At 37.8% G+C, this 22258-nt stretch overlaps 1 protein-coding gene across 1 annotated transcript; it reads left to right on the top strand.

Annotated features, from left to right (window-relative positions):
- The first annotated feature begins 1642 nt into the window (after nt 1–1642).
- LOC146401730 (olfactory receptor 4F3/4F16/4F29-like) lies at nt 1643–2708 on the top strand. The gene has a single exon (XM_084970427.1). The coding sequence runs from the start codon at nt 1643–1645 to the stop codon at nt 2597–2599; it is 957 nt and encodes a 318-aa protein (XP_084826553.1). The 3' UTR covers nt 2600–2708.
- The last annotated feature ends 19550 nt before the right edge of the window (nt 2709–22258 follow it).

Raw genomic sequence — 22258 nt, 5'->3', positions numbered from 1 at the left:
AAAACAATATGGTACTGGCACAAAGACAGAAATATAGATCAGTGGAACAGGATAGAAAGCCCAGAATTAAACCCATGCATCTACACTCAACTAATCCATGACAAAGGAGGAAAGAATATATAATGGAGTGTTTGATTTTCTTGTTCATTCACTGTTTCTCATGTTTTGAGTACTCTTATGCCAAGTTAAATAAGGAGAAGAAAACATAACATTTCAAATATGGCCATTTGATAGGTATTAGTTATTTTACTAATTAAAATTTCATAGATAAATAAACTGAAGCTCAAAGAGTTAAAGTAACTTGCACAAGATAAAGCTATCAATGGATGAACATTAATATAAATCTTGAAATGTAAATCCAAAACCCATATTCCATTTGATAAACTATGATGTATTTCTAACTAAGAGTTAATAATTACAAGGTAATGGGACAAGCCCTTTTCTTATTAGAGATTTCTACAATATGGTTTCTACTACAATATGCATTTCATTGTTTTAAGATTTTCAGGTCATGTATGAAGTGTTCCTAAAATTACCTGTGTTGAAGGATAAGATTTTTTTCTTTAATTTCTAGTCCTTCAGAAACTATTAGTTTTGTAAAATATGAAATCATAAACTTGGGGTCACTATATATCAAATTGCTAGAGAAGTTTTCAAATACTGAATCACAAACTCTGTACCTAGTGTGATATAAATTGACCTGCCACCTCTCTGTGTGAGTCACTTTCTCTGCTTCAGGGAGTCTAAATATGAATGAGTCAAAATCCCTGACTTCTGGAAGCTTAGAGTCTAGAGTTCCCATCATGGTTCAGTGGTTAATGGATCCAACTAGGAATCATGAGGTTGTAGGTTCGATCCCTGGCCTTGCTCAGTGGGTTAAGGATCCAGTGTTGCCATGAGCTGTGGTGTGGGTTGCAGACGTGGCTCAGATCCTGTGTTGCTGTGGCTGTGGCATAGGCCGGTGGCTACAGCTCTGATTAGACCCCCAGCCTAGGAACCTCCATATGCTGTGTGAGCATCCATAGAAAAGGCAAAAAGACACTCACACAAAAAAGGAAGCTTAGAGTCTACTTGGTGAGTCAGAACTGTCCTCAGTCCATTGCACTACACAAAAACAAACAAGCAAAAACAAACAAACAAAAAAACAGTTATAAATGCTAATAATAGTAAAACAAAAATTATAGATCTCCTAAACATATAAGGAATATTGAATATGAATATAGTCCCAAAAGTGGTACCAGATAAGGCTTACAGTCTTGGAAGAGATTGAAATAGTAATTAGTTCTCTGTGACTGGGGTCAGATTAGGGGAGATTTGAACTAAAAATAAAAAACTGGGGGTTGAATTACTATTACTCTTGTTGACCAGCTTGTATCTCATGAGTTAGAGGGCATTAACCATGGGAGAAAGCAAAGGATATTAAATATTAAAGGTAGGTAGAGACAATTTGGTGGTAAGAACAGCTCCACATGACAGCCACTCATTTCTCGGTTATGAGCCCATTTTAGAGGCCATAAGCATGTTGGGTCAGTTTTAACACTATTGTGTAGTAGGCTTTCATACTTTTAACCTCTCTTCTTCTAGTTTATTAATGTAATTACCATAATTTACATTTTCTCCTATTATCTACCTTCAGGTGGCAATGTCAACAAAGCCAAAAGATGGAGAAAATAACTCTGTGGTGTCAGAGTTTGTGTTCCTGGGAATCACCAACTCCTGGGAAATACAACTTCTCCTCTTTGTGTTCTCTTCCATGTTTTACATGGCAAGCATGATGGGAAACTCCCTCAATATGCTCACTGTGACTTCTGACCCTCACTTACACTCCCCCATGTACTTTCTGTTGGCCAACCTCTCCTTCATTGACATGGGAGTTTCTTCTGTCACTTCTCCCAAGATGATTTATGACCTTTTCAGGAAACGTAAAGTCATCTCCTTCAGTGGCTGCATCACTCAAATCTTCTTCATCCACGTCATTGGTGGTGTGGAGATGGTGCTCCTTATAGCCATGGCCTTTGACAGATATGTTGCCATATGCAAACCTCTCCATTATCTGACCATCATGAGCCCAAGATTGTGCATCTTCCTTTTAGTGGCTGCCTGGATAATTGGCCTTGTCCACTCCACAGTTCAACTGGCTTCTGTGGTAAACTTACCCTTCTGTGGGCCTAATGTGTTGGACAGCTTTTACTGTGACCTTCCTCGGTTCATCAAACTTGCCTGTGTAGACACAGAGCAACTAGAGTCCATGGTCACGGCCAACAGTGGACTAATCTCTGTTGGCTCCTTCTTCATTCTGATCATTTCCTATATAGTCATCATTCTCACTGTTAAGAAACAGTGTTCAGTGGGTTCATCCAAGGCTCTGTCCACACTGTCAGCCCACATCACTGTGGTCATCTTATTCTTTGGTCCTCTGATATTTGTCTATACATGGCCATCTCACTACACACCCCTGGATAAGTTTCTGACCATCTTTGATGCAGTTCTCACTCCTTTCCTGAATTCTGTCATTTACACATTTAGGAATCAAGAAATGAAGGTGTCAATGAGGAGAGTATGCAGGCAGCTAGTGAATTACAGGAGGTCTCTTAAGTGATGATTGTATTGTAATTGCCTTTGTTGATTACTGTTGTTCATTGTGGTCAAACTCAGAGAGAAGCTCTTGTTTGTCCTACCTTAAATTGACTGTACACTGATACTGAATCTACTCTGTCTTTCCATTCGGAGGGCAGAACATGTTCTTTTGAGGAAAGAGAGTTGCATATAAAATACTTATAACCAAAGATTACAATAATCTTGAGCCTCAGTTCCTAGGGAATAATATTTATAATGAAGTAAATTTTAGGAACGTCTAAGAGAGAAGCTTTTTTTAAAACCTTCAGGACAGGAAGATATATCCCCTAATCCACCCTACTTCAAGATGACTTTATCTTAGCTTTACTACATCTGCAGACACCTATTTTCAAGTATGGTTACATTCGCAGATATTGGGGCTTAGGCTTTCAACATGCCTGCTTGGTAGACACAAGTCAACCGACAGTAGAAGTGTAGGTAGTAAGGGTATCTCTAAATATGAACGATTATAGGATAGCTACCTATTAATGAATGAAAATGTAGTTAAAAAAATATATTGCGGGGGGAGGGAGATAGATGGGGAGTTTGGGGTTAGGGGATATGAACTGCTACATTTGGAATGGATGGGCAATGGGGCCTTACTGTATAGCACAGGGAACTGTGTGTGATTGGTTCAAATTGAAGAAACATTCTAAATCAACTGTAATTTTTTTTTTTTTTTTGTCTTTTTGCTATTTCTTTGGGCCGCTACCGCGGCATATGGAGGTTCCCAGGCTAGGGGTCTAATCGGAGCTGTAGCCGCAGGCCTACGCCAGAGCCACAGCAATGCAGGATCCGAGCCACGTCTGCAACCTATGCCACAGCTCACAGCAATGCCAAATCCTTAACCCACTGAGCAAGGGCAGGGACCAAACCCGCAACCTCATGGTTCCTAGTCGGATTCATTAACCACTGCGCCACGACAGGAACTCCTCAACTGTAATTTTAAAGTTAATAAATAAAATAAATAGTAGAAGGAACGTTAGCTCTTTCATAGGCAATTACTATACCTTATAAGTTACGGAGCATGGGGAGTTGCCTTTGTGGCTCTATGAAAATGAGCCCAACTAGTACCTATGAGGATTCAGGTTTAATCCCTGGCCTCACTCAGTGGGTCAGGGATCCAGCATTGCCATGAACTGTGGTGTAGGTCACAGAGGCTGCTCAGATCCGGCATTGCTGTGGCTGTGGCATAGGCTGGTGGCTGTAACACTCCTTCAACAACCCCTAGCCTGGGAATTTCCATGTGCCCCGGGTGCATCCCAAAACACTGAAAAGAAAAAAAAAAAGTAATGGAGCATGTAAAGTGAGCACAAGGCACAAGAAATTATCCTTGTTAGCTAAAGAATCCCTGATAACTAAGAATATTACACATGGTAAAGAATAATATTTACTTCTTTTAGTCACGAGCAGAACAAATACACCAGGATGAATTTGTCATGTCATTCCAACAGAGAAAACCACATTCTAGTCTTCCATCAATATAGTATTTGGTGGTAAAACATTACTAAGTTTTAAAAAATAAACACATCATGGAGTTCCCGTCGTGGCGCAGTGGTTAACGAATCCGACTAGGAACCATGAGGTTGCGGGTTCGGTCCCTGCCCTTGCTCAGTGGGTTAACGATCTGGCATTGCCGTGAGCTGTGGTGTAGGTTGCAGACGCGGCTCGGATCCCGCGTTGCTGTGGCTCTGGCGTAGGCCGGTGGCTACAGCTCCGATTGGACCCCTAGCCTGGGAACCTCCATATGCCGCGGGAGCGGCCCAAGAAATAGCAACAACAACAACAACAACAACAACAACAACAAAAAAAAAAAAAAAAAAAAAAAAAGACTTAAAAAAATAAACACATCAAAGTTGAGCTATGGAAACTTTACCAGAATATTAACATATATCAGATTTTACTTTCATTCTCATTATTTAAATATTTATTATTTATATTTAGATATGAGTATATATGACCAAGGCAAACAGAAATTACTTTTTTTTTTTTTTGTCCTTTTAGGGCCCCATTTGTGGCATATGCAAGTTCCCAGTCTAGGGGTTGAATCAGAGTTGTAGCTGCCAGTTTACACACAGCCACACCAACACTGGATCCTTAACCCGCTGAGCAAGGCCAGGAATTGAACCCACAATCTCATGGATACTAGTCAGGTTTATTACTGCTGACCACAATGGAAACTCCCAGAATTTACTTCTTGAACCTTCTACAGCTTTCAATCTCCACTGTGTTTTGTCCCTTACTGCTTTCTTTCATATTTTGGAATAAACAGATACTTTATCTTAGGATATTTTTATTCTTTCTTCCCCTTCAAACAAGACCAGATCCTATTACCTTACATTGTTAATCTTTTTTGGTTGGGGGGGTGCTATAATACTTTTAATACAGATTCAGTCATCCATTTTATGACATCAACTACAGTAACTAAATTTGTTTCATACACAGTACTCTAAAAAAGAGAAAGAAAGAAAGAAAGAAAGAAAGAAAGAAAGAAAGAAAGAAAGAAAGAAAGAAAGAAAGAAAAGGAAAGAGAGAAAGAAAGAAGGAAAGAAAGAAAGAAAGACAATAACAAAAAACAGAGCATGACAGTTTACAGGGCAAAAAGTTTATTTTAGTTGGGAGCTGTTCCAATAGGGGAGAAGAGATCTCAGTATAGAAGTGGAATGGGTTCTACTTCCAATGCAATTAGAAAAAGTGGGAATTTATAGCCAAAGAGCCACAGACCCATCTGTGTATTGGGGTTGGGGGTGGTTGGGAGGATGAAAATTGCTAAGAAGAGACACTAAAAGTATTGAGAATTCCTGCTGAATGGACCAAACAAGGTTCTTGTTAAGGGCAAGCCGGGGTGGTCAGATATTAAGAGTAGGGGGGTAGAAATTTTATTAGAAACCAAGAATGGGGAATTTCCTCTAAACTAATTTAACAGGATTATTCCTATATCTGGCCTCTGCAAGCCCAGTGAGGATGAAGCTTAATTGAGGCCTAGTGGAGAAGAGGGCTCAAAGGAGCGTGACTAATATTTGTTCAAGGACAGAGTCTTTGTCAACTTAAAGGTGGGCAATTGAGACTTGTCTGTCATATATAATTGGTTATTGACTAACAAAGCTCAGGAACACCCAAATATAACCCTCTACTGGCACAAACACCCTATTTACACTCACTTCAAGGTAGTAAACATTATTCCTAAGTAGCAATTAAGAAGCACACTTTCTAACATGATCCAAAGTTTATAGACACTCTGCACAGTAACAAGTGAAGCAACACACATGTTCCATGACCAGTGTTTCATGACTCTTTCTTATTTAAAACTTCTCCAGTAAATGTCCTCTAAGGATTTTATTCACACTAAATCAAAGTTTTAAAACAACTAAAAATTTAGAAGTTATATTCTAGTCAGAACAGTCAGAATTATAATTCCAAATGATTAACAAATAACTTTATAGGCGTTCCCATTATGGTTCATGGGGTTAAGGGCCCAATATTGTCTCTCTGAAAATGCCGATTTGATCCCTGGATTTGATCAGTGGTTGAGTATTCAACATTGCCGTAAGCTATAGCATAGGTTCCAGATGTGGCTTGGATATGGTATTCTTGTGGCTATGGCATAGGCCCCAGATGTGGCTCTGATTTGACCCCTGGCCTGGGAAATTCCATATGCTACAGGTGTGACCATTAACAAAAGGAAAAAAAATAGCTATGTTTTCCATAACTTTTCAACATTTAAAATTATAGTTGATTTACAAGGTTCTGTCAATTTCTGCTGTACAGCAAAGTGACACAGTTACATATATACATATATTCTTTATATAATTTTTATTTTTCCATTATAGTTGATTTACAGTGTTCTTTCAGTTTCTATTGTACAGCAAAGTGACCCAGTCATACATATATATGTACATTCTTTATCTTACCTTATTCTCCATCATGTTCCATCACACATGACTGGATACAGTATCCTGTCTACAGAACATGATTTCATTGTCTCTCCACTCGAAATGCAATAGTTTGCATCTACCAACCCCAAACTCCCAATCCATCCCAACCTTTCCCCTTCCCCTCCCCCTTGGCAATCACAAGAATTTGTTTTTTCTGTAGATAGGTTCATTTGTGCCATGTATTAGATTCCAGATATGTGATATATTGTATTTGTCATTGTAGTTTTGCTTTGCATTTCTCTAATAATTAGTGATGTTGAGCACCTTTTCATGTGTTTTCTGGCCATCCGTATGTCCTCTTTGGAGAAATATCTATTTAGGTACTCTGCCCCCTTTTCTTTTGGTCTTTTTAGGGCTGCACCCATGGCATATAGATGTTCCCAGGCTGGTAGTCTAATTGGAGCTGCAGCTACTGGCCTACACCATAGCCACAGCAATGCCAGATCTTTAACCCACTGAGCAGGGCCAGGGATCAAATCAGTGTCCTCATGGATACTAGATGGGTTCATTTCCACTGAGATGCAACCAGAACTCCCTTCTGCCCAATTTTTGATTGGGCTGTTAGTGTCTATTTATTTGTTTGTTCATATTGAGCTGCATAAGGTGTTGGTATATTTTGGAGATTAATCCCTACTCAGTCACTTGTTTTGCAAATATTTTCTCCCATTCTGTAGGTTTTCTTTTCATTTTGTTTATGGTTTCCTTTGCTGTGCAAAAACTTTTCAGTTTAGTTAGCTTCCATTTGTTTATTTTTGTTTTTATTACCATTTCTCTAGGAAGTTGATCTGAGAAGATAGTGTGGTGGTTTATTCCAGGGAGTGTTCAGCCTTTGTTTTCCTCTAGGAGTTTTACAGCATCTGGCATTATGTTTGGGCCCTTAATCCATTTTGAGTTTATTTTTTTGTATGGCATTAGAGAATGTTCTAATTTCTTTCTTTTACATGTAGTTCTCCAGTTTTCCCAGAAGTGCTTACTGAAGAGACTGTTTTTCCTCCATTTGTATTCTTCCTTTTTCATAAATGAATTGACTGTAAGTGCATGTGTTTTTTTCTGGGCTTTCTATCCTGTTCCACTGATCTATATTTCTGCTTTTCTGCAAGTACCCTACTGTTTTGATGACTGTAGATTTGCAGTATAATCTGAAGTCAGGGAGCCTGATTCCTCTAGCTGTTTTTTCTCTCAGGATTTTTTGGCTATTTAGGTCTTTTGTGTTTCCATACATCTTTTAAAATATTTTGTTTTAGTTCTGTGAAGAACATCAATGGTAATTTTAAAGTGATTGCATTGAATCTGTAGGTTGCCATGGGTAGTATAGTCATTTTTGACAAAATTGATACTAACAACTCAAGAACATGGTATATCTTTCCATCCGTTTGTGTCATTTTTGATTCCTTTGATTAGCATCTTATAATTTTCAAATACAGGTCTTCTTTCCCTTTAGGTAGCTTTATCCCTAGGTTTTTTGATGTGGTGGTAAATGGGATTGTTTCCTCAAATTCTATTTCTGATCATTCATTGTTAGTGGATAGAAATTTGAGACATCTGTGTATTAATTTTGTATTCTACAACTTTGCTGAATTCATTGCTGTGCTCTAGTAGTTTTCTGATAGCCTCTTTAGGATTTTGTATGTATAGTATCATGTTATCTGCAAACTGAAACCACTTTACTCCTTTTAAAATTTTGATGTTTTTAATATCCTTTCCTTCTCTGATCACCATGGCTAGGATATCCAAAACTGTGTTGAGTAAAAGCAATGAGTGTGGACATCCTTGTCTTGTTCTTGATCTTTTTCCTGAAATGCTTTCCACTGTTCACTGTTGAGAATGATGTTAGCTGTGGGTTTATCCTACATGGCCTTTACTATGTTGAAGTAAGTTTCCTCTGTTCCCACTTTCTGTAGGCATTTTTTGTTTTGTTTTGTTTTTTGTCTTTTTGCCATTTCTTGGGCCACTTCTGTGGCATATGAAGGTTCCCAGGCTCGGGGTCGAATTGGAGCTGCAGCTGCCAGCCTATGCTAGAGCCACAGCAATGCAGGATCCGATCCTCATCTGCAACCTACACTACAGCTCACGGCAACACCGGATCCTTAGCCCACTGAGAAAGGCCAAGGATCGAACCTGCAACCTCATGGTTCTTGGATTTGTTAACCACCGAGCCATGATGGGAACTCCCCTGTAGGGTTTTTATCAGAAATGAGTATTGGTCAGACAAGGAGAGATAAACATCATATGCTATCACTAACATATAGAGTTGTTAAAAAGGACACAGAACAGAAATAGACTCCCAGAATTTGAAAAACTTATGATTACCTAGCGATAAGATTGAGGTGGAGAAATGGCCTGGGGGTTTGGGATGGAAGTGTTCTAAAATTAGGTAGCAATGATGGTTGTACAACTAATAAAGTTCATTGAATTTAAAAAAAATAAAAATACAGATGGCCAACAAGCACTTGAAAAAATGCTCAACATCATTGATTAGTAGAGAAATGCAAATCAAAACTACCATGAGATACCACCTCACACCAGTCAGAATGGCCATCATTTATAAGTACACAAATAACAAATGCTGGAGAAGGTGTGGAGAAAGGGAACCCTCCTGCACTTTTGGTGGGAATGGAAGCTGGTACGACCATTATGAAAATCAGTATGTAGGTAATTTAGAAATCTATACATAGGACTACCATATGACCCAGCAATCCCACTCATGGCCATATATTCGGACAAAACAGTCCTTGAAAAAGACACGTGTGCCCACATGTTCATTGCAGCTCTATTCACAATGGCCAAGACATGGAAACAACCCAAATATCCATCAACAGATGATTGGATTAGGAAGATGTGTTGTTGGTGGGATTGTAAATTGGTGCAACCACTGCAGAAAACAGTATGGAGATAACTCAGAAAACTAAATATAGAACTACAATTTGATCCAGCAATCCCACTTCTGGGCATTTATCCAGAGAAAACCACGACTCACAAAGACACATGTACTCCAGTGTTCATTGCAGCACTATTTGCAATAGCCAAAATATGGAAACAACCTAAATGTCCATCGACAGAGGAGTGGATCAGAAGATATGGTACATATACACAATGGAATATTACTCAGCCATTTAAAGGAACAAAATACTGGCATTTTTAGCAACATGGATGGACCAAGAAATTATCATGCTAAGTGAAGTCAGCCATACAGTGAGACACCAACATCAAATACTTTCACTGACATGTGGAATCTGAAAAAAGGACAGACTGAACTTCTTTGCAGAACAGATACTGACACACAGATATTGAAAAACTTATGGTCTCTGGAGGAGACAGTTTGGGAGGGTGGGGGGAAGTGCTTGGGCTGTTGGATGGAAATCCTGTGAAATCAGATTGTTATGATCATTATACAACTACAGATGTGATAAATTCATTTGAGTAACAAAAAAATAAAAATAAACAAATTTCTATGAGACTGTATTTGTCTCTTAGAAGTTGGTTAAAAAAAAGGAAGATGTGGTGTATACACACAATGGAATACTACTCAGCCATAAAAAAGAAAAAAATAATGCCATTTGTGGCAACATGGTTGGAACCAGAGACTCATCCTTAGTGAAGTTAGAAAGAGAAAGACAAATACCATATGATATCACTTATATCTGGAATCTAATATATGGCACAAGTGAACCTTTCCACAGAAAAGAAAATCACGAACTTAGAGAATAGACTGTGGTTGCCAAGGGGGAGGGGAGGTAGTGGGATGGATTGGAAGATTGAGGTTAATAGATGCAGACTATTGCCTTTGGAATGGTTTAGCAATGAAATCCTGATGTGTAGCACTAGGAAGTATGTCTAGTCACTTATGATGGAGCATGATAATGTGAGAAAACAGAATGTATACATGTATATGTACCTGGGCCACCATGCCCCACAGTAGAAAAAAAAATAATGTATTGGGGAAATAAAAGTAAATAAATAAACCCACAGCATGTGGAAGTTCCTGGGCCAAGGAATGACTCCCAGCTGCAGCTGAAACCTATGCTGCAACTGCAGCTGCACCAGGTCAGGGATTAAACCTGCGCCTCCACAGTGACTGAAGCCACTGCAGTTGGATTCTTTGTTTGTTTGATTGGTTGTTTTTTTGTTGTTGATTTTGTTTTTTTAATTTTTGATTTTGGTTGACTTACGTTGTTATGTCAAGTTCTGCTGTGCAGCAAAGTGCCCCATTCATACATACATTTTTTTTTCTCACATTATCCTCCATCATGTTCCATCACAAGTGATTAGGTATATAGTTCTCTTTGCTCTTCAGCAGGATCTCATTGCCCCTCTACTTCAAATGGGACAGTTTTCATTTACTAAACACAGACTCCCAATCCATCCCACTCCCTCACCCTCCACCCCGGCAAACATGAGTCTGTCCTGCATGTCTGACCTTTTCTGTTTTGTAGTTAGATCATTTGTGCCACATTTTAGACTCCACATAAAGTGATACCATATGGCATCTCTCTTTCTGACTTCTCATACTTCACTCAGTATGAGAGTCTCTAGTTCCATCCATGTAGCTGTAAATGGCATTATTTTTTCCTTTACTATGGCTGAGTAGTATTCCATTGTATATATCTACCCCATTTTCCTGATACATTCATCATCAATTGGCATTTAGGTTGTTTCCATATCTTGGCTATTGTGAATAGTGCTGTTATGAACATAGAAGTTCATGTTTATTTTTTAATGAAAATTTTGTCTGGATATATGCCTAGCAGTGGAATTGCTAGGTTATATGATAGTTCTATAGTTCTCTGAGGTATTTCCATGCTGTTATCCTTAATGGTTGTACCAATTTACATTCCCACCAATAGTATGGGAGGGTTCCCTTTTCTCCACATCATCTCCAGCATTTGTTATTTGTGGACTTGTTAGTGATGGCCACTCTTAACTGGTGTGATTTGATTTGCACTTCTCTAGTAATTAGTGATGTTAAGCATCTTTTTGTGTGTTTTATGTCCATCTGTAGGTCTTCGGTGAAATGTCTATTGAGGTCTTCTGCCCATTTTTTATTGGGGTTTTTGTTGTTGTTGAGTTATTTGTATATTTTGGAGATTAAACCTTTGGCAGTTGAGTCATTTGCAAAAGTTTTCTCTCACTGCGTGGGTTGTCTTTTCCTCTTTAATGATTTCCTTTGTTTACAGAAGCTTTTGAGTTTAATTAGGTCCCATTGGTTTATTTGTGCCTTTATTGTCTTTATTCCAGGAGGTGGATCAAACAAGATGTTGCTGTGATTCATGTCAAAGAGCATAATACCCATGTTTTCCTCTAGGAGTTTTATAGTGGAAATCTTTAATCCATTTTGAGTTTATTTTTGTGTATGGTGTTAAATAGTGTTCTAACTTCATTCTCTTACATGCAGTTATCCAGTTTTCTTGGCACCATTTAGTGAAGAGAGGATCTTTCCTCCACTGTATGTTCTTGCCTCTTTTGTCATATATGAATTTACCATAGGTGTGTGGGTTTACTTCAGGGCTTTCTATCCTGTTCCATTGATTTGTATTTCTATTTTTGTCCTCGCACCATACCATCTTGATGACTGTGGCTTTGTAGTAGAGTCTGAAGTTAGGGATCCTGATTCCTCCAGTTCCATTTTTTTGTTCAGTATTTCTTTGGCTCTTCGAGGTCTTTTGTGTTTCCATACAAATTTTAAAATAGTTTGTTCTGGTTCTGTGAAGAATGTCATTCGTAATTTGAAAGGGATTGCATTGAATCTGTAGATTGCCTTAGGTAGTATTGTATTTTGACTATATTGATACTTCCAATCCAAGAGCATAGTATATTTCTTCACCAATTCATGTCTTCTTTGATTTCTTTCATCAGTGTCTTATACTTTGCAGGGCATAGGTCTTATGTCTCTCGAGGTAGATTTATTCCTTGGTGTTTTATTCTTTTTGATGCAATGATAAATGGGATTGTTTCCCTAATTTCTCTTTCTGATCTTTCCTTGTTAGTATTTAGAATTTAGCAATAGATTCTAAATCCTTAGATTCTAGATAGTTAATATTTTGCAACAAATTTCTGTGTATTACTTTTGTATCCTGTGACTTTCCAAATTAATTGATGAGATCTAATAGTTTTCTGGTAGTGTCTTTAGGATTTCTAGGTATAGAATCATGTCATCTGCAAACAGTGATAGTTTTACTTCTTATTTTCCAATTTGTATTCGTTTTGTTTATTTTTCTTCTCTTCCATGGCTAGGACTTCCAAGACTATGTTGATTAACACTGACGAAAGAGGACATCCTTGTCTTGTTCTTGATCTTAGTGGAAATACTCTCAGTTTTGGACCATTGAGAAGGATGGTAGTTATGGGTTTGTCATAAATGGCTTTTAAAATTGAGATAGTTCCCCTCTCTGCTCAATCTCTGGAGAGTTTTTACCAGGAATAGCTGTTGAATTTTGTCAAAACCATCTTTTGAATCTATTGAGTTGATCATATGTTTTTTAAGTATGATAATGTGGTGTAGCACATTGATAGATTTGCAGATATTAAAAAATCCTTTCATCCTGGGATAAATCCTACTTGATGGTGGTGTATGACCTTTTTAATGTATATTTCTACGCAGTTTGTGAATAGTTTGTTGAGGATTTTTGCGTCTAAGTTCATTAGTGATATTGGCCTGTTATTTTCTTTTCTGTGGTATCTTTGTCTAATTTTGGTGTCAGGGTAATAATGGTGGTTTCATAGAATGAGCTTGGGAGTGTTCCTTCCTCTGGAGTGTCCTGGAAAAGTTTCAGAAGAAGAGGTGTTAACTCTTCTCTGAATGTTTGGTAGAACTCAGCTGTGAAGCCTTCAGGTCCTAGACTCTTTTTTTTTTTTTTTGGAAGTTTTTTATCCCATTGTCAATTTTAGCCCTTATAATTGGTCTATTCATATTTTCTATTTCTTCCTGGTTCAGTCTTGGTAAGTTGTACCAATGTAAGATTCTGTCCATTTCTGCTAGGTTGTCCATTTTTATTTGCATATAGTTACTCATAGTAGTCTCTCATGATCCTTTGATTTTCTACAGTGTCAGATGTGCCTTCTTCTTTTCCATTTCTAATTGTATTGATTTGAATGTCTTCTTTTTGCCTTGAAGAATCTGGCTAACAGTTTATAAATTTTGGAGATCTTTCCAAAAAACCAACTCTTGGTGCATTGATCTTCTCAATTGATTTATTTGTCTCTGTTATTAATTTCTGCTCTAATCTTTATGATTTCTTTCCTTCTACAAATTTTGGGTTTTGTTCTTCCTTCTCTAGATGTTAAAGGTGTATGGTTAGGTTATTCATTTGCATTGCTTCTTCTTTCCTGAGATTAGATCGTATTGCTATTAACTTCCCTCTCAGAAATGTTTTTTGCTCTGTCCCATAGGTTTTTTATTGTTGTATCTTCATTGTCAGTTGTCTCTATGTATCTTTTAATTTCCTCTTTGATTTCTTCAATGATCAAATGATTGTTTAGCAGCATATTGTTTAGCTTCCATGAGTTTGTGTTTTTTGCTGTTTTTTTCTTGTAGTTGATTTCTAGTCTCATAACATTGTGTTCAGAGAAAATGCTTGAAATAACTTCAATTATTTTAAGTTTATCAAGGCTTGATCTTTGGCCCAAGATGTGATCTATCCTAGAGAATGTTCCATGTGCCCTTGAGAAGAAAGTATATTCTGCTGCTTTGGGTTAAAAATCCTGTAAGTATCAGATGAGTCTAATTGGTCTAGTCTATCATTTAGGACCTGTTTATCCTTGTTGCTTTTCTGTCTTGTTGATCTGTCCATTGCTGTAAGTGGGGTGTTAAAGGCCCCCACTATAAATGTGTCACTGTCATTTTCCTGTTTTATGGCTCTTAGTAGTTGCCTAATATATCATGCAGCCCTTTTGTTGGGTGCGTATATATTTAAAATTTTTATTTATTCTTCTTATTTGATCCTTTGATCATTATCAAATGTCCTTTTTTTCTTGTGACCTTCTTTATTTTAAAACCTATTTTGTCTGACATGATATTGACTCTGCTTTTGTATAATTTCCATTTGCATGTAATATTTTCTTCTATCCCCTCACATTAAGTCTGTATGTGTTCTTAGATCTGTAATAGGTCTCCTGTTGACAGCATATATATGGGTCTTGCTTTTGAATCCATTCAGCAAGTCTTTTTATTATTTTAGTTTGGGAGTTTAATCCATTCACATTCAATGTAGTTGTGAATAAGTATGTACTTATTGTCATTTACTTAAATTTTGGGGGGTGGGATTGCTATTTTGAGTCTTTTTTTCTTTTTGTTGTCTTTTCTTGATATTTTCTGACCATGTTTAATGTTGTTTGGCTTGATTTTTCTTTTTTAAGTGTGTGACCACTATAGTTATTTGACTAGTAGTTCATATCTTTTGATACATCCATCTACATGTTTGCAGAATTGATTGTCTTGTTGGTCTCCTTACTTTCAAATGCATTTTCAACATTCTGCATTTGTCTTCTCCTCTTCTCATGCTTGCTAGTTTATGTATCATATTCACCAGTGGGTGATTTCCTACTTTAAAATTATCTTTCCTTTACCAGGGAGCTTTTTCATTTTTAATACTCTTATTTCTGGTTGTGGCTTTTCCTTTTATACTTAGAGAATTTCCTTTAGTAGTGATGTAGAGCTGGTTAAGAGGTGCTGAATTTACTTAGCTTTTGCTGCTCTGTGAAGCTTTTGATCTCTCCGTTGAAGCTGAATGAGAACTTTGCTGGGTAGATTATTCTGGTTCTAGGTTCCTTCTCTTCACACCTCAAATATATTTTGCCACTCCCTTCTGGCTTGTAGAGTTTCTGCTGAGAGATCAGCTGTTATCCTTAGGGGAATTCCCTCATACGTGATTTTTTGTTTTTCCCTTATGGCTCTTAATATTTTTTCTTTGAACTTAATTTCTGTCAGTTTGATTAGTATGTGTCTGGCTGTCTTTCTTCCAGGATTTATTTTGTGTGGAATTCTCTGTGCTTCTTCCACTTAAGTAAGCATTTCCTATCCCATATTTGGGAAATTTTGACTTATAATCTCTTCAAATATTTTCCCTTGTCCTTTCTATCTTCTCCTGCTGGAACCCCTTTGATGCAATTGTTGGTACATTTAATGTTGTCCTAGATGTCTCTTAGACTCTTCTCAGTTTTAGCAATTCTTTTTTCTTTATTCTTCTCTGTGGCTGTGATTTCCACCCCTCTGTCTTCATCTCACTCTTTCGTTCTTCTGCCTCAACTAATCTGTTATTGGTTCCTTCTATATTATCTTTCATTTCAACTATTGCCCTATTCATTTTGCTCTTTAAATCCACTAGCTCTTTGCTAAGTAGTTCTTTTAAGTTCTCAGTTCATGTCTCCATTCTTTGTCCAAGATCTTGGATCATCTTTACTATAATTACTCTGAATTCTTTTTTGGGTGAATTGCCTATCTCCTCATTGTTTAGTGGTTTTTGTGTGTTTTTGTCTTGTTCCATTGTCTGAAACCTGCGTCTTTGTCATTTCATAGTTTCTACCTTTCTGTTTATGGCCCCCTTAACAGTTGGTATGTAGATGTTAAATCAGGTACCCAGTCCTAGAGGTCTCAGGGATGGTAGTGGTTCATGTGAACCCAGAGTATGTGTTGAGAATAACAGTATTACACTTTTTTCTCCTGTAGTTGGGTGTCTGCTAGGGATAAGAATAGAATCAGTGAGGCAGGTTGCAGTATTTCACTGTTCACAGTATTGCTTTTGTAGCTCTCAGGGGTAGCAGTGTCTCTTACATGTCCTCCTGCTAGCGGGTAGCTTTGAGAGCTATTTTTTGTAGTTTGCAATGTCAGCAGTTTCTCCTGCTGTCTCACTTGTTGCTGGGTAGGTTCCAGGGACTGGACTCTGTAGATATAGAATCAGGTGCCTCTGTTCTGCCAGGGTACTCCCCTTGCTTGGCTTCTCTAGGGATCTATCTCTAAGACTCAGGGGATGGAGGCTTCTCCCTAATTATTGCTCACAGGCTATCTCTGTAGCTGCAGAATGTGTGTTTCACTCCTCCTGCCCTGCTTCTGATAGGAGTGCTCTCTGTAGCCCTGAAGAATGGAATGTGCGTTAATGGGTCTCCCCCGGCTCTCCTGGTGTGGAAAGAGCACCACTGATGTGAGCCTTCACAGGGCCATGGGCAGGGGTCTTGTATCTTGTACTTTTCTCCAGTTGGGCAGCCCACAGATCAGTCAAGGTACTGGAACCAGCAGTCCTCTCATGCAGGTCACTGTTTTGCACAAAGTGGGTGCTGCTGTCAGCAGCTTTTCTGGTGCTGCCATGCTAGCATGAGCCTCTGCAGATTCTCTAGATGGATCCAGTGCCTCTGTTTTCCATGACCTCTCAGTGGCTGTGCTCTGCCTCTTCTGGCAACTCTTCTCATTCAGGTTGGGCTCTATTAGCACAGCACCACCCACCCACACCAAGTATGAACTGTGACCTTGTTATTCCCCCAGGCAGTTGTTCCACCTGCTCCAAGAAGTCTGTGGCCCTAAGGGTGGGGCTGCTTCCCCTAAGCAACCATTTCAGCCAAGTGGTTCCTTAAGCTTAGGCAGGCAGTGTCCTGCAGCTTGAGAAAGTGGGCATAGGTAACAAGGCTGTAGTGGTGGATCCCAACCCTTCCTTCCAGCACACCCAAAAAATGGTGTCTGGTCTCCAAGATGGACTAGGTTGCCTCCACTTAGATGCTCTCCATTTTGGTTGCCATGTACTCTAGCCTCTCCAGGCTATTTCTGCAGGGCCAACCCCAGTTTTTTCCCCATGTAATCAGCCCCATATCCCTCTTTGTGTCTGATCTCTAAGGCCAAATTTTACTTCCCAACACCTGCTAGAACTGCCTGCAGTTGCCCACAGCCTGTAGAACTGACTGTTTGTGGAGGACTGTCTCCTTTTTAACTGATTCAAACCATTTCTCTAGAGTTCCTCTTCCATTTTTGGCTGATCTCATCTCTGGCCAGGGAACTTCCTGGACTATAGAATCTATTCCTCTTTCCAGCTCCCTCGTGGGAGAGCAGATCTGATCTCGTTTCCTTTTGCTTGTTTTTCTCTTGTTCTTCTTTCTTCTTTCTTATGCCCTGTCTGGTTTTGGAAAGTTTTTCTTGTTCTATCCTAGTCTTGAGGTCTTTTGTCAGCTTCTCACAAATTTTCTGCTCAGATATTTCCATATTATTTTCATTGTATTTGTGGGAGGAGATGATTCTTATGTCCTCCTACTCCACCATCTTAGACCTCCTCAGTCACAATCAGATTCTTAACCCACTGGACCACAGCAGGACCTCCTATGTTTTTTATTTGTGTTTAACATGAAGTTTATTTATAACAATCTAGATATACATGTGATTATTTTCCATTGCTGATCTTTTAAGTTCAAACATATATTAACAACCCTTCATTTTATCCCCCCTTTTTGGATGTTTCATGTTTTAGACATTATATCTTAGAAATTTTTGTTATGAGTTCCTTAACTGCTTATTGCAGATACAGATGAATTTTACTCCTTTAGACTTTTAACCTTTCTACTAGCTTTCTACATAGTTTATTCACTACCCTTATTGAATATTTGCCACTGCCAGTGGTATATTTTCTTCTATAATTTTCATATTTCTAGTTGTACCTTTTTCACCTAAAGATATACCATTAACATTTCTTATAAAGCTAGTTTGGTGGTGCTGAACACTTTTATCTTTTCCTTATCTGTAAAACTTGGATCTCTCCATCATATCTGAGTGAAAACCTTGCCAAATAGAGTATTCTATGTTGTAGATTTTTTTTCCTTAAATTACTTTAAATATATTGTGCCACTGTCTTCTGGCATGCCAAGTTTTCCTAAAAAGTCAGGTGCTGGCCTTATGAGAGTTCCCTTCTATGTAACATGTTGCTTTTCCCATTATTCTTTCAGTTTTCACTTTTTCATTACAAATTTTTGCTATCATAATTACAATATATCCTCTTTGGTTCAATCTTGTTTGGGACTGTGTGCTTCCTAGACCTGTATGTCTGTTTTCTTTTCCAGAATAAAGAAGTTTTCAGCTACTGTGTCTTCAGATATGTTCTCTGTCCCTTTCCTCTCTATTCTTCTGCTGGGACCTCTATAAATGTGAATGTTAATATATTTGATGTTATTAGAAGTCTCTTAAATGGTCCTCATTTCTCCTTCTTTTTTCCTTTTTCTGTCAACTGCAGTGATTTCCACTACACTATCTTCCAGATCACTGATCTAGTCCTCTGTATCATCACTTCTGGTTTATGTTTTCATTTCAGTGATTATTCAGTATTCTTCAGGTCCATTTGGTATTTCTTTAGAATTCCTAACTCTTTGTTAATTCTCACTCTGTTCATCCAATCTTCGCCTGAGTCCTTTGCACATCTTGACAATCATAACCTTAAACTGTTTATTGGGTAAATTTCTTAACACTGCTTCACTTAGTTTTTATGTCAAAGAGTGTTTTGCCTGTGTTTTCCTGTAAGAGTTATATCGATTCTGGTCTCACATTTAGGTCTTTAATTCATTTTGAGTTTATTTTTGTGTGTGGTGTTAAGGATTAATCTAATTTGATTCTTTTACATGCAGCTGAGTAGTTTTCCCAGCACCTCTTATTGAAGAGACTGTCTTTTCTCCATTGAATATTCTTGCCTCCTGTGTGGTAGATTAATTGACCATGGATGCATGAGTTTATGTCAGGGATTCCTCTCCTTTTCCATTGATCTACATCCTGGTTTTATGCCAGTCCCATACTGTTTTGTTAACTGTAGCTTTGTAGTATAATCTGCAGTCAGGGAGACTGGTCCTCGAGCTCTGAGTTTCTTCCTCAGGACTGCTTTGGCTATTTGGGGTCTTTATGTTTCCATGCAAATTTAAATTTTTTTGGTCCTAGTTCTGTGAAAATTTACAGTGGTGATATATAGTGATTGCATTAAATTTGTAGATTGCCTTGGGGATATAGCATTTTTGACAATAGTGATTCTTTCAATCCAAGAACGTGTTGTATCTTTTCATTGGTTTGTGACATCTTTGATTTCTTTCCTCACTGTCATAGTTCTCATACTACAGGTCTTTTTGTAGGCTTAGGTATGTTTATTCCTAGATTTTTTTAACCTTTTTAATGCAATGGAAAATGGAATTGTTTCCTTAAGTTCTTTTTCAGCTATGTCACAGTTAGTGTGTATGAGTGCAAGAGATTTCTTATATTAATTTTGTATCCTACAAATTTACCACATTCATTGAGGACCTCTAGTAGTTTTCTGGTGGCATCTTCAGGAGTTTCTATATATAGTATCATGTCATCTGCAAACAGTGATGTGATAGTTTTACTTCTTCCTTTCCAATTTGGATTCCTTTTGTATCTTTTTTTTTCTCTGATTGCCATGGCTAGGACTTCCAAAACAGTATCACATAACCATGGCAAGAGTGTACATACTTGTCTTGTTCCTGATCTTAGTGGAAATTCTTTCACCTTTTCACCATTGAGTATGATGTTAGTTATATAGTTTGTAACATATGGCCTTTATGTTGATGTAGCTTCCCTCTTCTGGAGATTTTTTATCATACATGGGTGTTGAATATTGTCAAAAGCATGTTCGGCATCTATTGAGATGATTATGTGGTTTTTACTCTTCAATTTGTTAATGTCATTTATCACACTGATTGATTTGCAGATATTGAAAAATCCTTGTATCCCTGAGATAAATCCCACCTGATCATAGTGTGTGATCCTTCTCAAGTATTATTGGATTCTGTTTGCCAGTATTCTGTTGAGGATTTTGGCATCTCTGTTCATCAGTGATATAGGCCTATGATTCTCCTTTTTGTGATATTTTTGCCTGGTTTTGATTTTGGGGTGACTCTGGGCTCCTGAAATGCATTCAGAAGCATTCTTTCCTCTAAGATTTTTTTGGAATAATTTCAAAAAGATAGGCATTAACTCTTCTCTAAGTGTTTGGTAGAATTCACCTGTGAAGCCATCTGGCCCTGGACTTTTGTTTCTTGGGAGTTCTTAAATTACTGACTCAATTTCAGTACTTCAGGACTAGTAATTGGTCTGTTCATATTTTCTATCTCTTCCTAGTTCAGTCTTAGGAGATTACATTTTTTTCTAAGAAGTTGTTCATTCCTTCTAGGTTGTCCATTTTATTGGCATATATTTGCTCATAGTAGTCTCTCATCCTTTATGTTTCTGTGGTCAGTTCTAACCTGACTGTGCCATTTCCTTGTCCTGGCAGGATCCTGACTGAGAGGACTATACAAAATTGAAGACAAAATATTAACGATCCTGAAGTACGTTTCAAAAAAATTTATTGTCTGCTCAGATACCTACATACAGATAGAGATAGATGCTTAACACACAACACAATGCACATGCTGTGTTGCTGTTCTGTTTCATTCAATAATGTGTATGATTTTCTTGAACTATATAGAATTTGAACTTGTTTACAATGGCTTCAAAAATTTGACTGCATGGGAGTTCCCGGCATGGCGCAGTGGTTAACGAATCCGACTAGGAACCATGAGGTGGCGGGTTCGGTCCCTGCCCTTGCTCAGTGGGTTAACGAACCGGCGTTGCTGTGAGCTGTGGTGTAGATTGCAGACGCGGCTCGGATCCTGCATTGCTGTGGCTCTGGCGTAGGCTGGCAGCTACAGCTCCGATTGGACCCCTAGCCTGGGAACCTCCATATCCCGCGGGAGTGGCTCACGTAAAGGCAAAAAGACAAAAAAAAAAAAAAAAAAATTGACTGCATGGACATATCATGATATTTTAAATTTATCATCAATTGGCATGTTTTCGTTCTTTCATTCACTTTTAAGATTTATTCACTGGAGCAAACATCTATATAGCTACATCTTTCTACACATCCACAATTACTTAATATGTGATTGTATAAAAATGAGATCTTTGGTACAGTATTCTAGTATTTGAACAATATGAAAAATTAATCACATTGGCTTTTTTGGAGATGTTAAGATAATTATGGCTAATTTTTGAGATATTATTTAGCTATTTTCAGAGGTTATTTCTAATTGGTAATAACCACTGGGACCTTACTGTACAGCACAGGGAACTGTGTGTGATTAGGTCACTTTGCTATACAACAGAAATTGAGGAAACATTGTAAATAAACTGTCCTAGAATAAAAAAATGGTAATTATCTATATTTATAAAAATTTCCAACAAACTAACACAGAGCTATTTAAAAAATATTCCACTTTTGTTTCCCTTTTTCTCTCTAGTGTCTTATTATGAGTTTTTAGGTCCTTTGGTTGCTCTGGTCAAACCATTTAGTTCCCTAGGGGCAAAGTCCCCTGATCCATGAGCTCTAAACTAAAATGTTTTGCATTATCATTTGATCACTGTTTTCTCGAGCTGTAATTAGCTTCATTTCTTCTTACATCAGGATTTTATATGGCATTTTCTTTTGGAAAACATAGGAAAATCTCAGGCTCCCTGATGATGACTTCTCTTTATACAGGTAAGATGGGAAGATCAAAATAAATTTAACAACACCAAGCATGGCTTTACTTTGACATAATATTTGTTGTTGTAATTGCTGTGAATATGAGTAATATCCTCAAGTGTATGAGTGTTATTCTTACACAACATAGATAGACTCCAGGATAAGGAATTGAATAGTACAGAAGAATAATTGTATGAAAGTATATAGACACATTGCAAAAGGTTAACTGACTTTGACTTTTAG

This window comes from Sus scrofa, chromosome 7 (genome assembly GCF_054392235.1).
Source record: "Sus scrofa isolate SSC_HxYL_T2T_F1_AM1 chromosome 7, Sscrofa_HxYL_maternal_Yorkshire_Landrace_v2.0, whole genome shotgun sequence".
NCBI classification, from domain to species: domain Eukaryota; kingdom Metazoa; phylum Chordata; class Mammalia; order Artiodactyla; family Suidae; genus Sus; species Sus scrofa.
Note: the sequence above shows the minus strand (reverse complement) of the source record. Positions and strands in the feature narration are given on the sequence as shown.

Bases quoted from the DNA above. Each gene is read 5' to 3' on its own strand.
- LOC146401730 (XM_084970427.1), top strand. From the start codon at position 1,643: ATGTCAACAAAGCCAAAAGATGGAGAAAATAACTCTGTGGTGTCAGAG.